The following is a 16,732-nucleotide window of genomic DNA, read 5'->3' as shown; positions in this document are numbered from 1 at the left end:
TGACATACCACTTCTTTTCAGAAAAAAAGATTGCGCAATATTTGCTTCATCTACGCACACACAGAAACACGTTGAGTTCGCCTTCCATTACTTGCTAATGCATATACGCACATTTCTAAATGTTTTTGTGACGTCAAGGAAGCAAAGGCAACAGCAGTCAGACAACTGATATGTGGGCGACATTTGTAAGTGACACTTTTATTGTTTCCACAACTGTGGTTATATGATCTACATATATGTATCCATAGTTTTGCAAAATGTCAGACCATGCCGGAAAATGTTGCCTCTCGGCCCATTGAGATTAGTTTTAGGGGGGTATGGGATTCATTCAAAGCGCTTTAAGACTTTATAGAAAATAATAAAATATCTTTAATATTTCTCCAATTGTAAGTCCATGCCCTGCTCGGAAAAGTTGTATAAAAGTACCGTCAAAGGGATCAAGAGAGCTCTGAATAGACCAAACTGCCTCCATTCTATATTAAAAATAAAAAAAATGTTTACTTCGGTTTCACCGAAGCTATAAACCCTTCACAAATACAAAAGTTTCCCTACAACAACAGTGATCGGTCAATTGGTATGGCACCTATAGGCTATTGTGGCTCGATCTGATATCGGCCGTTCCGAAAAATGAGCAGCCTCTTTATTAGAAAAGAACGGATACAAAATTTCGGATCGGTATTTCAAAAACTGAAAGACCAGCTTGCGTACTTACAGATAGATGAACGTACGTGGCTAAATCGACTCAGCTCGTCAAGCTGATCATTTGTATATATACTTTATAAGGTCGCTGACATTTTCTTTTGGGTATAACAAACATCGTGGCAAACTTATAATACTTTCTTCAGGATATAATAATCTAGAGAAGTGATATTGTTGTAATAAGTGTAGCTTTTCAACACTGAACCTACTCGTACACACCAGAGCTTCAAAAGCTTTCTTAGCCTGTCAAGTTCCATTTTATAGTTCAATAGATCACACCAACTGCACCATGCTTTTGCCTTAGTATTTTTATCGACGAGAGGGTAATAAGAGTAAATCAAACGCGAAGACATTTAAAAGCAAAAATATTTCAGAAAATAATAGTAAAAAACTCTTCGAATCAAATATAATATATTTCCTAAAAGGATCGCAACATGCGTTTGTGCAGTCTTACTCACACATGCACTTATGCACAAGCATACTCTCCTATGCATCTCAATACCATTGCGTTCATTGCAACGTTCGCCATTTTAATTTGTTTTGCTGTCTTACATTAGTTACATGGTTCTACTTCTTTTCACTTATTACTACTTCTGCTGGTGATGCTCACACAATTGTCGTAGATGTGGCAACCTTGTAAATGTGTGCTTTACTACTGCTAATAGAATGTCATGCTTTTATGGTTGTTGATTGTTGACTACGCAGCTTTAAACGATGAATCATGAATGGTATGAAATTTAGCGAATGCCAAATATGTGTTTGTGTCTACATAAATATTTGTAAGCTCCAAAGGAAGACACATTGTCCAAAAGAAAAATTGAGTATTAAAATAAATTAAAGTTAATTGATGCTGTGGAAATTCGTGCAACTTTTGATGATTATGTGGAAAAAGTTAACAAGTACACACACACACATAAAGTAATCAACTATCAAGCTTACAAAAGAGTTTTGGATGCATTACTAATTGATTTAAAAATCAATATATGTTTTGCTACAACTTTAATGCAAACCTCGTACAAAATTTAAAGTGGGGACCCACATTTAAATCAGCGTACGTCTGAATGCTAAAGTTACCATATGGTATATGAATTTTATTTTTCAACTGTTCAAAAATCGATATGACTTTCCGTAAACTATGTTCCACTTGAGCAAAGCTCACCTCTAACGATATGAAAATAAAATTTGAGTGAATTTGGAGTTTATTTGGCCCTCCTTAATTAAATTAACCCTTACATTGAATTAGGTTAGGTTTTATGGCTGATCCAGAGATCGCAGTTGAACTACTAAATGCAGTTCTTTGTAATGCCACCAAATAGAACTGCTGTAATTCGAACTTATAGATCAGCAAAACGCCTTGTGGCCAATAAAAATTTTCTTAGGCGTTTACTTTCTATTCCTACCAGTTCGGTGGGATATCTGAAAATGTGAGCTTCCAAGAAGAAAGTGCTGAATTATCTTGCGACAGTGCATAAGCCGATTGTAACCCAGCGCTGGCCAAGTTCCCGCGATTCCCAGCTATCCAGCTGATAGCGGAGCTAGTGTACGCTCTCTTGCCAGCTTATCAACTTTACAGTTGCCCGATTACTGAGCTCAAGGCTAGCATCGCCGCCTGCTATCAGAACGAGAGAGAGTTCTTGTCGATATACCCTTCCACCAACCTTCCCCCCAAACTTTGACTTATCTGCCACACTCCTCCAGTGGCACCCACAACTCTTTCGCAGGTATGTGGGCAAAGAAAAGGCAGAGTTTAGTTTCCCGACTCCATGATCCAAAAGATCCGGCATAAAGCCAAGGAATGTGCGAGTTTCCGAATTTTCAGACATATCTTCATTTAGAGAACTAGATTCTCTAAATCTGTTAGCAACTCTTGCATTAAGCTTGTGGTAAAAAAGTGTGAAATTCCGAATAACTCAATTCCTTCAAAAATAAAGGTATTTATTTTTCATCAGTTTTACATACATACTCGCATATCGAATTACGGTATTTTCAATCCGCAAACTAACGCCGCATGTGCAAGTGAGCTCTAAATTCTAATCCATTTAGCTCACATTTAATTTGAATTCTGCGCAAAACTAAAACGTAACTGAATTCGTTCAAATAATTAAAACAACAGCAATACGATCTTCTGATTTGAACTGAAATTCAAAAATGTTTCAACATTTCGCAGTAAAATTGATTTGATACCAACGCTGCAAAATCCAATTCAGTTAACCGAATGCATGGTAAAACGCCTGAAGACCGAAATGAAGCATTTAGTATTTAAAAATCTATTATTAGAGACGCTAAATGAATAAACCATTTAAATGCCTGGAGTGGGTTATATTGCGGCACTAAAAATGCTGTATTTGCGAATTGAGAACAAAATTTAAATATAGGAATGGCGGCACTGTAAGAATATATGCCCAAAGGTTGTGAAATAGACAAAATTCGAGAATAAACTCATTAGCTTTTTGGATCGAAGGGATGAATGCAGCCAAGCAAAATATTATGGATCTGGAAGTAAAACATGTAATATGACTCAATAATAAAAAGAGAATAAAGTTACAAAAAAGCATTTTTTTGTTGAATAAGAGCGGTTGCGAAACGTTAGCTTTCGTAATAACAGTAATAATGGTGAATGGTATTGCAGGACCTTTATACATACTATATTAAAATGTTCAGCTCACCAAGTTATTACAGCCAAGTATTTTCTTATACTATGTTCGCACCGACACAAAATTCGTGTTTTGATAGACAAAAGAGGCTTTCACGCAAAAACTTGTGTTTTCATCCATACAAAATCTGTCAAGCGAAAACACAGTTTTCGCTGACAACCCCTTGAAAACTTACATTCTACTCATTATAATCGGTGCCTGCTCTAGTTTAATCGATATTATTAGAAGACATATTTTGCCAACCCTAAATGTTAGTTGACAATTTGTTTACATTCCATAATTGGCCTAAACGTACCCTGCAAGAAACTGCTGATGGGTTCACCAATACACTCACATTTGATATGTTAGTACTGTTAATTTACATTTGAATTTTTAAATTCAGAACTATCCACTGATTGGAGAAAGACGTACGCAGAGCTATTGAGAGGAGGAGATGGCATCAAGTGACAATTTATTTGTATATTTTCATTTTTATATTTAAGTATATTATTATACCTCATTTTGATTAAAAGTTTGAAATTTATTAAAGAAATAAAAATTATATTATCTACTGCGCAAAAGAACTTTTCACTTCTGATAGCGTTTCAGTCATAACTGACAATTTTCAGATATGAGGGATTTATGGTCAGCAATGACTCAGCAAAAACAAAACAAACAAACAAAAAGAAAACAAGGCTCTTAAGAAAATGATAGAAACTTTGTTCTGCGCGCTGACCGAATTTTTTGAGCTATGACTGTCATATTACCCATTAGATGACCGTCACTGTTCTTGTAGGGTTCATAACAAATATAAACAAATAGATGTGTGAACTGTCAATAAAAACTCATCGAAAACACACAATGTCGGTCAGAACGACTTTGGTTCCACAATCCACAAATTGTGTTTTCAAGAGGATTTCAATTCGGTGCGAACATAGTATTAGATGACTATAACATGATACCACACCTTCTTTTCTTACCAAGAATCTGTTCATTTGTCGAATCCTCGGATATCGGACTACTATAGCATATAGCTGACATACAAACTGAACGATAACAATCAAATGTTTCTATGAAAAACTCTTTTATTTGTCAAGGTATCAACAGTTTCCGAACATTGTTTGTTCAGATCGGACCACTATGGTATATAGCTGCCACGCAAACTAACCAATCAAACTCAGAATAAAGATATTTTTATACCTTTTAATGCTATAAAAATGCACATGTGAAGGGTATTATAGCTTCGGCGCAGCTGAAGTTAAAATTGTTTCTTGTTTTTTTTTTTTGTTTTGTGTTGCGATAACGTTTCAGAAAAAATGATAACACTTGGACAATTATGGTCTCACGTGGAAACACGGGCTTTAATCCAAAGCAGCGTCTACTTAGTAACAATTATTTAATATAAGCGTACAAATTTGTTCTATATGAAAAACATATACGAGTATCCCTTTAAAAATATATAAATGAAAAGTCTACATTTTATTTTGACATTTCCCTGACTACTTGCAACACTGTGCGCAGTTGTATTTGCAAATATAATTATGTCGTTTATTCAGTGTCACGCCGCAACCGGCAATAGTATTTAGAAATATTGACATTTTTTTTATTTTTTATACATTTCTTACGCAACATAGCTAATGAAAACGCGGCGTAACAACTATGTGATGTGGCACGTCTCATTGCACGTGGATATGCACGCTCACGTGCCACAATATTCGTTGAATATATATAACCTTCGTTATAAATGTGCGTTCACTAACAGGCATATGTATGAATTCGTTTGTAAATCGACAATGGAATGTACCTATTAGTGTTTGCACTCTCGCCCATTTTGCTATATTTACTTAGGTGTCTGTCAACACATCACCACACACTACTAAATGGTGAGTTTTAATAGACAATCAGTTATTTGTTTTTCAAATAAAGCATACCTTCCAATGCAATTAATTTAATTATTAAATAAAAGGCGCTGATCTGAAATATTAATTTAATTCAGTTTAGTGTGCAACACTGTGTTATTTTTGAAATGGTTGAAATTATACGTTTGAGCGATAGTACAGTTAAGGTTTGACTTTTATCAGTATTTTATATTGTAGTAACTTGTTGTAAGCATTTTCGCGGCGTTAGAGCATTGGTCTTAATTGACTCAATTAAGCTTAAACTCGAGTGGTCGGAAGTGTCGTTCACATACATTTACCCAAAGCTCTCTTATATTCTTACTGATCCCCCAACGTTTTCATTTTAAGAAATCTACATGTATGTTGCATATAAAATTTTTGATTTACTTGCATTCAATTAAAACTATACTAATTGCTAAATTAAGACTTGAGTTTTTAGTATAAACTCGAATATATATGAGAGAAAATTTTCTATCGATTTTTGGAAGTTATATATTTTTTTTAGGTTTTCATTATAGCAGACCTTTAGGGCTTGATCGCTTGGAATTATTTCACGAAAAAATTAAAAACTTTTCGTCTAGAGTTCAACGCGGCATTTTCGAATTTGGCGTGATTTCATTAGCAATTTTGGCAGAAAGATTTTATTTGTTTCGTTTTATTTACTGGCATTCTTTATATTCCCAAATAATGCATATTTTCGCAACCTTTCCTGTATGGAATAGCAAAAGATCAACAATACCTATATGCGTTATCTTGTTATAAAACTCTAACTTAATCTTAGCAAGTTCTCTTACTAATATTCAAAATCGTCTACAATATAATTGAAATTTATTGAAGGGAACTTTGTAAGAACGTTAACATTTCTACCGACTTCCAATAAGAAAACACTGTAATTAATAAAGTATCGGATGCTTACACAAGTCTCAACCTCATGAATGGTTTCTGTTTAACGAACAACTTCTAGAAGAGTTCGATTATGCAAAAAAATTCTTCAGCAAAAGTTCTATAGCAAAATATATTTATAATATTTAATATAGAGTTATGGCTCCACAAAGTTGTATTACAGAGCCAGCAAAAGTATGGTATAAATGGAGTGAAAGTCTTGTATGTCTTAACTTGGACAAAAAAAAAGTTTCTAATAAAAGTAGTCAAAATTTTGTAGTTATAAAGAACACTTTACATCATATTTATTACCAGTCTAAATTATTATTTATTCGTATATAAGAAAGTGAGGTCATTAACTTCATGGATAATAGATTGACGGGGGTGGCGCAACTAAAAAATCCTTATAAGCCCTACAACTACTAAAATGATTCAAAATATAAAAGATAAAACAGCGCTAATCAATGTCGACTAATATTAAAATTTCTTTATTCAAAAACATCTCAATTTTTGATAAAAATTTCATTTAATTTCAGCGCAGACGCTTTCATACTCCTATACAAACTTCTTCACCAAATTTAATATTTGCAGAATTTTTTTATGTTTAGTATATATCCAAAATATCACATTGAAACAAAGGCTTAAATTTTCGCACAATGGTAAAATTTGGTTCATAGAATTTCCCGTCCCATCAAGACCTTGTCGCAAATATGTCAGATTTTACACAATTTCATTATATTGCTTTATTAAACACTGACAGCAAGTATCAAGTCGTGCGAAGCAAGCACGAAAGCAGATAACTAAAAATTCTAGAAACAACAGCGGCAATTAGAACAACAAAATAGTTGTCAATGACATCAGTAACAGCAACAACAATAATAATAACAATAATCAGTGATAATCAGGACAAACGTGTCAAATAAATAGATGACAGCAGCGACACCGGGTTAACTGGTACATAGAAACGAGCATATACATAGCAACAATAGACAATACATTATGTACAGTATATACATTATTTTAAGAGTGTGCATGGACTACACATATATACAAGTATATATATACCATATATATACATGTATCGCAATATAATCGTTACCAAAACGAAATTGGTATATAAAAATGAATTTTATATGAATTTTATGACTTAGCCAAAGATTATACAGTGAATGTTAATAGGATTATAAGGACTTTCCAAATTTTTTAATACGTTTAATATTAACGTTGTTTCAATTAGACTCGAAATATAACGAGGAAAGATTAAACTTTTTTCAAATAACCAGTGATCTGAGTCGAATAAGAATAATTTTTATACTTTTGCAACATCTTACTACAGAGTATAATAGTTTTGTTCACCTAACGGTTGTTTGTATCACCTAAAACTAATCGAGATAGATATAGGGTTATGTATATATAAATGATCAGAATGAAGAGACGAGTTGAATTCCGAGTAACTGCCTGTCTGTTCATCCGTCCGCCTGCTCGTGCAAGCGATAACTTAAGTAAAAATTAAAAAATATTGATGTAACATAATACAAATGTGCCCTGGTACCCAAGAAGGGTTCGTATTTAAGAAGGGCGAAATCAAGTAACTGCCACGCCTACAAAACTTCATGAATCAAAAAGATGCAAATTACCATAGCTACATTATTAGAGAAAAATGGGCGTGGCGCCGCCCTCTAATAAGTTTAATGTACATATTTCCTAAGCCATTCAAGCTATAATAACCAAATTCGTTCAGGGCTCTGTGAAAATGGGTGAATTCGGATTATAATCTGTCCACTTCCTATATAACAGTTTTGTTAAAAACTACTAAAAGTGCGATAACTCTACAAAAACCACCTTTGAAACATTAAATTTTACAGCCGAGATGGTACAAGAGGACTTACTAGGAATCGGTGTTGAATTGGAACGATGGGCGTGGTACTGCTTACATTTAGGTACATAAAAGACCATATCTCGAGACCTACTCGACCGATTTCAACCAAATTCGGAAGGTAATATTATCCTTACATTCCAACATTACTGTGCGCAAATAGGCGAAATAAGACAAAAAATCCACGCCTACTTCCCACATAGCACAATTTTAAATTCCATATGATTCTTTCACTTTCCAGTATACAAATCAAGAACCAAAACTATTCAAGTTCCTATTGCGAACTTTTTAACGAAAATATCGGTCAACCTGTCAGATATATTCTTGAAATTCGAAAACAAGTTTCCCCGTCTTTGAGCATGCAAGTTGCGTGGGTATGAAATTTTCGGTTACACCCGAACATAGCGCTTCTTTATTATTATAATTTTTTTTTTAACATTTGTTTGAAAAATAAGTATAACGAAAGGAATTCGCTATACTAGGATACAAATTAATTAAAATTAAAAATTAGTAACAGATATCAAATCTCTTTTTGTTAAGTTGGCCTTTTCATTTAAAAATATAGTTTTTTTTCTTGTATGATAAAGATCATATGCATATATCCCATTAAGGTTATAATTTCAGTCATCACAGAGATGCTTCACCAATGCCACCCCACCTCTAACCTATTTTTAATCATATTTACATCTCCGTTAATCAAATAGGTTATGCATTAGTCAGTTTTCATTTATTCTTATTCTCATATTCGGAACATTTAGATATTTTGGCATTTATTAATATAGCTGAAACAACATTTTTCATTATATTAATTAAAAATTAAAAAACTATGATTTCCAAATTTCCAATCGGGTAGAAACGAAGATGATACGCTACATTCAATTAGGCGCCTTGAGGTATGCCAAAACTATGACACGTACCCACAACTACATACATATCCATACATATGAACAGTTGTATTGTATATAAAAGAGCATGAGTGCGCACACACTTTAAATGTGTCATTCCACCTTGCAACAACTTAACGAGCAACTTACATCACCACAGTTGCATTAACTCGACTCTTGTAGCATCTAACCAAATTACGCCCTTCAAATGGTATATATGCTAACATACACTGCTATAACAATAGCGTTGTAAAAAGCAAAGAAAAACTGACAATTTTTAACAACAAAAGAGCAAAACGGCTGAAATAATATACCACAAATGTGTGCATTTTCAACCGATGTCGTCGTATTTGAACTTCTAGCTTGCAGCAAGTAATTGCAATTTAATTTCCAATTAGCAAACCAGCAACTAAATCGAAAATCCTTCCTGCCACAAGCACGTCGCATGCAACAAGACATGCAGGAAACTTAATTACTAGTACATCTAACATATATAAATATACAAAAATACACACACACGTGCAATTTAGTTATCAGCTGCCTAAGCGCCCCATACAAAATGCAGTCGAAAGAGTAGTTGTGGCAGTAGTTGTTGTTACAGGTGGCACTTGCTGAGTGTATATGTACAAATGTAAATAAAAGTATATTATATATATATTCACATATATATGTACATATAGCTATTAGGTTGGATCAAAAAACGAATCTTTTCTCGCTGGATACTCTTAAAAATAGGTTATGAGACACATCTAAGATAATATCTCCAAGTATAAAAAACTATGACTTTTCCGATTTATAATGATTTTTTTCATTAAATTATAAAATTCATACGAAAAAAATGTTTAATTAAACTTCAACCTATAATATCTTTAAAACGATTAGGTTTACGAAAAAGACGTACGAGATCTTTTTGTAGATCATTCAATTTCCTACAAAATCTATTCAACAATATTTAAAAATTTTTACCTAATAATAAGAAAAATAGGCACCGGGAAGGCTTACAAGTAAGAGCGTATACTCGGAGAGCCTTTCTTATAGGTGTCTAATAAGCTATTCTTCCAAACGAAAAAAAATCATTTTTAACCCACCCTAATATATAGCTAAGCAAACTAAAATGTGCTTGATTTCAAAAATAAAACTGCCTCGATACGTGCAACTTACATATGAGTATGCTGTGTTGCCTCCATGCAAGTCTCTTGGCTATGAGTGTGTTGCACAAGCTGTCAGTTGCTTTGTAAAGCATTAAATAACAGGAAAAATTCATTTAAAAACTTTAAGGTTAGATTGGAAAATATTTTCATTTGTCCAAGCATTGTTTCAGGATACCAAAAATTAAAATATCAAATTGTATTTAAAGAACATGCATATTTCAACCTTAAGCTCATTGAACGGTGCCTTAATTTCGACTTATTAAATATTTTTTTGCTTTCGCCAGTTTGAAAGCAAACTTCTGCGTTCGAACCTGATCGAAACTCAGAAGTTATCTCAATATATTCATCTAACGGTTATTTCTAATATATGTCAAATTATAGCACAGTTAATTCAAATATTAATGTAGTTTTGTCTTTACATACATGTTCCTCACATGTACATAATGAAATATTTTTTGTCTCTCTTTTTTTGCCACAGCCTGTTGGAATTTATGCTAAGAAATATGAATGGGCCGCCCGTCCTTCCAGCAGCAGTAACGGTAATCTACATTTAGACCTACATCCGCCTCCTATGCAAATTGGCGGCGATTGTTCGCTGTGGATACGTTCGGCGACGCTTGACTTCGACGATGGCTTGTGGGAGTGCCAAGTGACGGCGAGTGATTTTACAACACAAGATGCACTCACCAGTCAGCCAGTACGACTGGTTGTCAGAGGTAAGTTGTTGTATCATATTAGGTATTATAATAAAACTGAGGAAATTTAGCTAATGTAGCTGTACTTTAGTGCCAAAAAGAAATTCTAAGCGGTAGAAAGGATTAAAAATCTGATCAAATCAAATCATCATCAAACTCATACTTCCTTTTCTCACCAAGAAGCTGCTCATTTGTCGGAACCACCGATATCGATTCACTATAGCATATAGCTGCCATAAAAACTAACCGATTCAGCTCAAGTCCTTGTATGCAAAAGTTTTTTTATTTCTCAAGGTTTCTTCACGAAATGTGACACAGATTCATAACCAAGCCATCGCTACAATCTGCAAACTCTCTAACTTATCTCCTCATATTAGCCGCCACTGCCACTTTACTGCATTTTGCGTGTATTTATAAAGAAATTTGTTTTTTTTTTTCCTTCTAAATTAGACTAATTAAATTCTATTGCCCCAAGTTGTCGCCTGTTTTCCAATCAAGACCAATCTAAGCAAAGGTTAACCAAGATAAAGAAGCAATTGAAAAGTGTGAGAGCAAGAAAAGAAAGTTGAAAGCTGTTACAGCTGAGTCCAATTCAATAATTTGCCATCCTGTTGCACAGCTACAAGCTATGACTTACCTCTTAAAACTTAATTAATTTTAAATCTTATCTAATTTTCCAACACGTTGGCGGCAATTGCTATGACTTTCAAGGCATACCTTGCACCTGATGTGCAGCCTCTGACATACTCAAGCGCCTGCAACTATGCTACCACTTTTGCGTATGCGTCAAGCTGATTCTGTGCGAGGTGTATGTGTGTGTGTTTGGGTATCATTAGCCACAAGTACATATAAATATGCTTACGCTTGTTTGTATGTTACACGAAATGCAAGTAAAAGCAAATTGAGGAAATTGACCCTAACTCAGCTCATGACTCCATGCTGTTTAAGCACTTACACTCTTCATGCATACACACACTTACAACTACATATAGGTATGAGCACAAAAAGGAACATTTACTCATACAACTAAACTTGATTGGTATGCACCTTGCAACTCTCCACTCAACACATTTAACATAGAATCAACTCTTATCCGATTACTCATTTTACTGAATGTACGATTTTGCCTTTAACTGCCTTTATATGAGAACGGTCTTATACGCAAATATACATATGTAACTATGTAGATGCTCATGAAGTTAATTAATGTGCATACATACATAGAACTATTTGCAACAGTGATGCAAATAAAAGTGCTGTAATATGCTTCACAAATAAAAAAGTTTTCCATACAACTACTTGATTTTGAACGTTTAGTTAATACTAAAATGTGTATAGATCGCCACAAGGCAGTTAATAGCAAAAGATCACTCATTCGCCATGTAATACATTAGTGCGGCATAACTTTAAGCAACTTTTTATGACTGGTGTTTTATTTATTTGGTTTGAATTTTTTGATTTTCTCTTCTGGCCTTTTCTCGTGGCAAATCAATTAGTTCTCTTAGCAGTTTTATTCTTTTATTCTTCTTCGCCAATTAGGCATATACCTTTTTACACGTATGTATTGTATATCTAAATTTATGAATTTCTGACTTTTTTCAGTGGTGCCACAACGTCCACGCTTGGAGTATGAGGGCGCACATGTTCCACCCGGACATAACATCACCATCGACTCGGGTGCTCTGGCGACCGTTAAATGCGTATCGCACTATGGCAATCCGCCAGCGACACTCAATTGGTATCTCGGTAAGTTGTATTTGCAAAATACTAAGGTTACTAAGGTGTGTACAAATGTACAATTATATAGATCATACACTATAATCTCTATATGTGGATATAGAAAAAATATAAAAATATATGCATGTACAAATATATATAAAATTAAAAAAGAAATTATATTTTAAAATAATTTCCAAAATATTTGGAGCAAGTCGAAACCGCACAGTATTTGATCATTTGGCGAATACTTCTAATCGAAATCCCTATAACAATCGAAATATATGTCAGTGCGTTAACCTAACATAACTTTTGAGGAATAGTATCCACTTAAGGGTTGGAAAACCTGTTTTATTGCCTTAAACTCTTGCTTCTTAAGCTGGATTCTACAAAAATATAACTCACTGTATAAAGGATCATAAGCCAGGCTTGTTTATGACTTTATTCTCATCTTTTCAACTTTATCTAGAAATACGCTCAAGAATTTTTTGGACTCCTTTTTATTTTAGGGACACAAGTTTTGGTATTATAGCTTCGGTGCTGGCGAAGTTACCGTTTTTTTTTTACACAAACCAAATTTCGAAATTATTGCCGCAAATTAAGGTAACAATTGCAATTGTCAAAAATTTGTACCTGAAAGTTGTACCCCCGTAAACTTTCTTGAGCTACAACGTCACTATTCTAGGTGTAACCCTCGTATGCGCTTAGTTTTAATCATATAAACTAATTCAGGCACACCAAAATTATATTAACCTTCATACCACAATTGGTTGGCAAAGGATAATAGAACTTAGTTTCATACAGTATTGTTCTCACCGCTAAGCCAGCAACTTGCCACACCTACATGTCAAAAAACTACATTTTAGTTGCCACACATAAACTTAGTCCCTTTTTGGTTATTACTACTCTCGTAATTATTATTATTCTTGTTGTTGTTGGAATTTATTACGCATATCCATGCGTATTTGTGTATGTATGATATGCCAAGCAATCTAATTTGCACATGACCGGCCAGTAAGTAGCATGCTGAGCTACACCAACATAAGTATAACATACATATAATAATTATACTCATAATCCCACTAATAATCTGCACCTGACGCTACCGTAAAGCTTTTTAGCGCTATTACAACTATAGCCGTAATCTTAGTACACCTAATATAACTCAGCACTTACTCACACATATACAAATGTGTGTAATATATATTCATTTTTGGTTATAGTGGCAAGTACTTACCTTTATTCATTACACCTTAAAGTTAGCGTCTTGCTAGCATAAAATATTTACTCCCTTAAATTCCTTTGTTATATATAAAATATATAACAGTACTATAGATTGACCGACATTCCTCATAATTCATACTGACTCTTAATTGAAATTCTTCTTTCGCTTTCACTATGTTCTTCCAGGTGACCAAGAAATTCAACCGATTCATTCGCAAATCAACAACACCGAACCGGATAATCCTCGCACCTGGTCGGCGACATCAGTCGTGCAAGTGACAACGATGCGTGAACGTCATGGTGATATTTTGCGCTGTCTGGCCCATCATGAGTCTTATACGGCGAAATCTGTGCCGGTTGAGGCACGTTTGGATGTAAAATGTGAGTAGAAATATTTGTCATATGAAGTTGCATTTAGAGCGTGACGAAATAAACATGCATGTGCCATAAATAAAATTGACAGCGTTGGCCATGTACGTCTTGCCATCTGTCTGTCGGTATATACGCGAACTACTCCCTGAGTTTTTGAGATATCAATCTGAAATTTTGCATACCTCCTTTCCTCAAGAAGCTGTTCATTTGTTGCAACCGCCGATATCGAATCATTATAGCATAAGTATATCTTATGTAGCAGTCATGCAAAGTAATGGGTCGGAATCAAGTCCTCGTATGGAAAACTTTTTTATTTGACGAGATATCTTCACGAAATTTGGCATAAGTTATTGTCATCATTGCAATCTCCAAAGAAATTGTTCGGATCGGATCACTATAACATATAGCTGCCTTACAAACTGGACGATCTGAATCAAGTTCTTGTAACGAACCTTTTGTATTTTTGAAGGGTATTATGGCTTGGGAGCAACTAACGTTAACGCTGTTTCTTGTTTTTAATTGATAATATGTGAACCGAGATAATTTTGACAAATTAAACCGCAAATCAATGCAAGCAGCAGCCATAAAACACATATTACTTTGGCAGCATCAGCTGTTGTTGCTGTTGTAGTATATTCAATGAAATTAATTTTTCGTTTCACGGAACTATTTACGTCAGCCGGTCGACCTAAATTCTTTCGAATCTACGCTCCACTGACTGTCGATCACATCAGTCACACTAAACCACGCAGTAAGCCACAAATCAGCAAAAGCTTACCTACACATGCACAACTCGGCAACAATTTCAGTGCATGCGCATGTGGGTGTGCATATATATACCATATATAGATATATGTGTATGTATTCGTGTATCTCCATCTGTATTTATTGTGCTGTGTAGCATTTTCAGCAATCTATTTGTTTGCTATAAGCCAGTTTGTCGGTCAGTCAACCATCGCACCCATCAACCCCCAGCCACCAGTCACCAGAGGGTGTAACTTGGCTAGGCAGCCAATATTTCAATTTGGCCGTCAGCCAAGGAAAAGCCAACAAATTTGATCAGTTGCCTTACCAATAACTAGATGGTGAGTGCATCAGTTCCAACAACAACCATGTGCTGCCTTAAAAGCTTTTCGGCGGCTACTTCACTTTGTTTTGGTTGCACCAACGCCAACAACACCAACAATGACGCCACCGTGGCCACAGCGAAAATCAATTAAATTAACTGTGAATTTACACATTTCCGCGCGTACGCTGCCTTCATACAACCGCCAGCACCAACGCCAGTGTCGGTTGAGTGAAGTAACAACATTTGTATGCCTGCGGTCTACCGTACGCGTGAATGTCTATATGTATAGTATGTACAAGTATATACATATGTGTGTGTGTAGGTGCGCTTTCTAACTGTGTGCTTGTCTGTCGCAATTCGACTTTGTCTCTGCGCTCTGACTTGCTTTTATGCTTTTATTTAACTTTAATATTCCATTTATAGTTTATTGCTTTCATTGTTTTTGTTATTTTGTTGTGTATTTTTGTCTTAGTCGCTTTTGTTATTTTGCTTTTCACCTCGCAAATGTTTCGGCATAAATCCTTTAGCCTTAAGAATTTTATTGCTTTCTTAACGGTTTTATTATTGCTGTCAATAGCATAGCTTGTCGCAGCTCCGCTCCGCTCTGTTCAGCATAGTTCAGCTCAGGTGCCGTTGACCGGCTACGCCGCAGCCAACATTTATTATTATTGTTACAATTTTATGCTTCCGTTGCGCATTGTTTTCCTTACATTTGTGTTGTTTGTATTTTCACAACTTCTATCTTGTTGCAGATGCGCCAACCATCCGTCTAATTGGCTCACCGGAAATCGACTTAGAGGAGGATAAGGATGCGCTTATTCTGCGTTGCGTTGCCGATGCCAATCCACCGGCGAGTATTGTGTGGCGGCGTGCGGGCCGTTCGGAAATCGCCAGTTTGCAGGTGAGTCAAATTTCATAGAATAACATGGCGAATACATACATACATAGTGTTATAACAACAACAGAAATCGCTCTGTGGGGAAATTGTTTAAGCACTGGTAAATGCGCTTACATATACTCATTTATTTGGGAAATAGAATTTAGTGAGAAATAGAAGCTGACTAAGAAGGTCACGGTGTTAGATATTATTTGGAAGTTACAAGTTGATATATCAAGAGAGCGTGCCGATAAATATGTTATTACTTTTATATATATTTTACTTGAATTTTTTTTAAGTATTTCTAAGAAACGATTGACAGATATTTTGATAGAAACCACACACATTTTCACAAAGTGATTTGATGCTCTAAGTTTCCAAAAATAAATAAATTTAACTGACCAAACCAAGATATACTTGTATTTATAAAATATAAAACCCATTACTAATATTACCTACATAGGTTTTCTTCCAAAGACCTTTAATTTAGTTTTATCCTAATGCTGGTTGAAATCTATGTGACTCCTATTTGATATAGGTATAACAATAACATTTAAATTTTTAATTAATGAAAATTTGCTACAGCTCTCAGAAATGTTGAAACTGTAAAGTGTTATTAATATTTTAAAAGTTTCCTAGAGAGTTGGCTGTCAAAGTTGTCAAAGTTAACCCATATATTTGACATTTATGCTAAGTATACTTCGGCAAATTATTATATTGCTCCAGTAGGATACCATACTGCTGTACTAAAACCGT

The 16,732-nt window shown here is 34.6% G+C and overlaps 1 protein-coding gene across 7 annotated transcripts in view; it reads left to right on the top strand.

Moving 5' to 3' along the window:
- LOC106624572 (uncharacterized) overlaps positions 1–16,732 on the top strand; it is a 363,928-nt gene that overhangs the window by 243,708 nt on the left and 103,488 nt on the right. For all 7 annotated transcript variants that reach the window (XM_070108938.1, XM_070108943.1, XM_070108940.1 and 4 more), the window contains 4 exons: positions 10,502–10,739; positions 12,321–12,464; positions 13,845–14,039; positions 15,852–16,000. In XM_070108938.1, coding sequence (XP_069965039.1) covers positions 10,502–10,739; positions 12,321–12,464; positions 13,845–14,039; positions 15,852–16,000 — 726 coding nt within the window. The remainder of the gene's footprint in view (positions 1–10,501; positions 10,740–12,320; positions 12,465–13,844; positions 14,040–15,851; positions 16,001–16,732) is intronic.

The sequence above is a fragment of the Bactrocera oleae genome, chromosome 2 (genome assembly GCF_042242935.1).
Source record: "Bactrocera oleae isolate idBacOlea1 chromosome 2, idBacOlea1, whole genome shotgun sequence".
In the NCBI taxonomy this organism is placed as follows: Eukaryota; Metazoa; Arthropoda; class Insecta; order Diptera; family Tephritidae; genus Bactrocera; species Bactrocera oleae.
The sequence above is the reverse complement of the archived record's forward strand: the minus strand, read 5'-3'. Positions and strand labels throughout refer to the sequence as shown.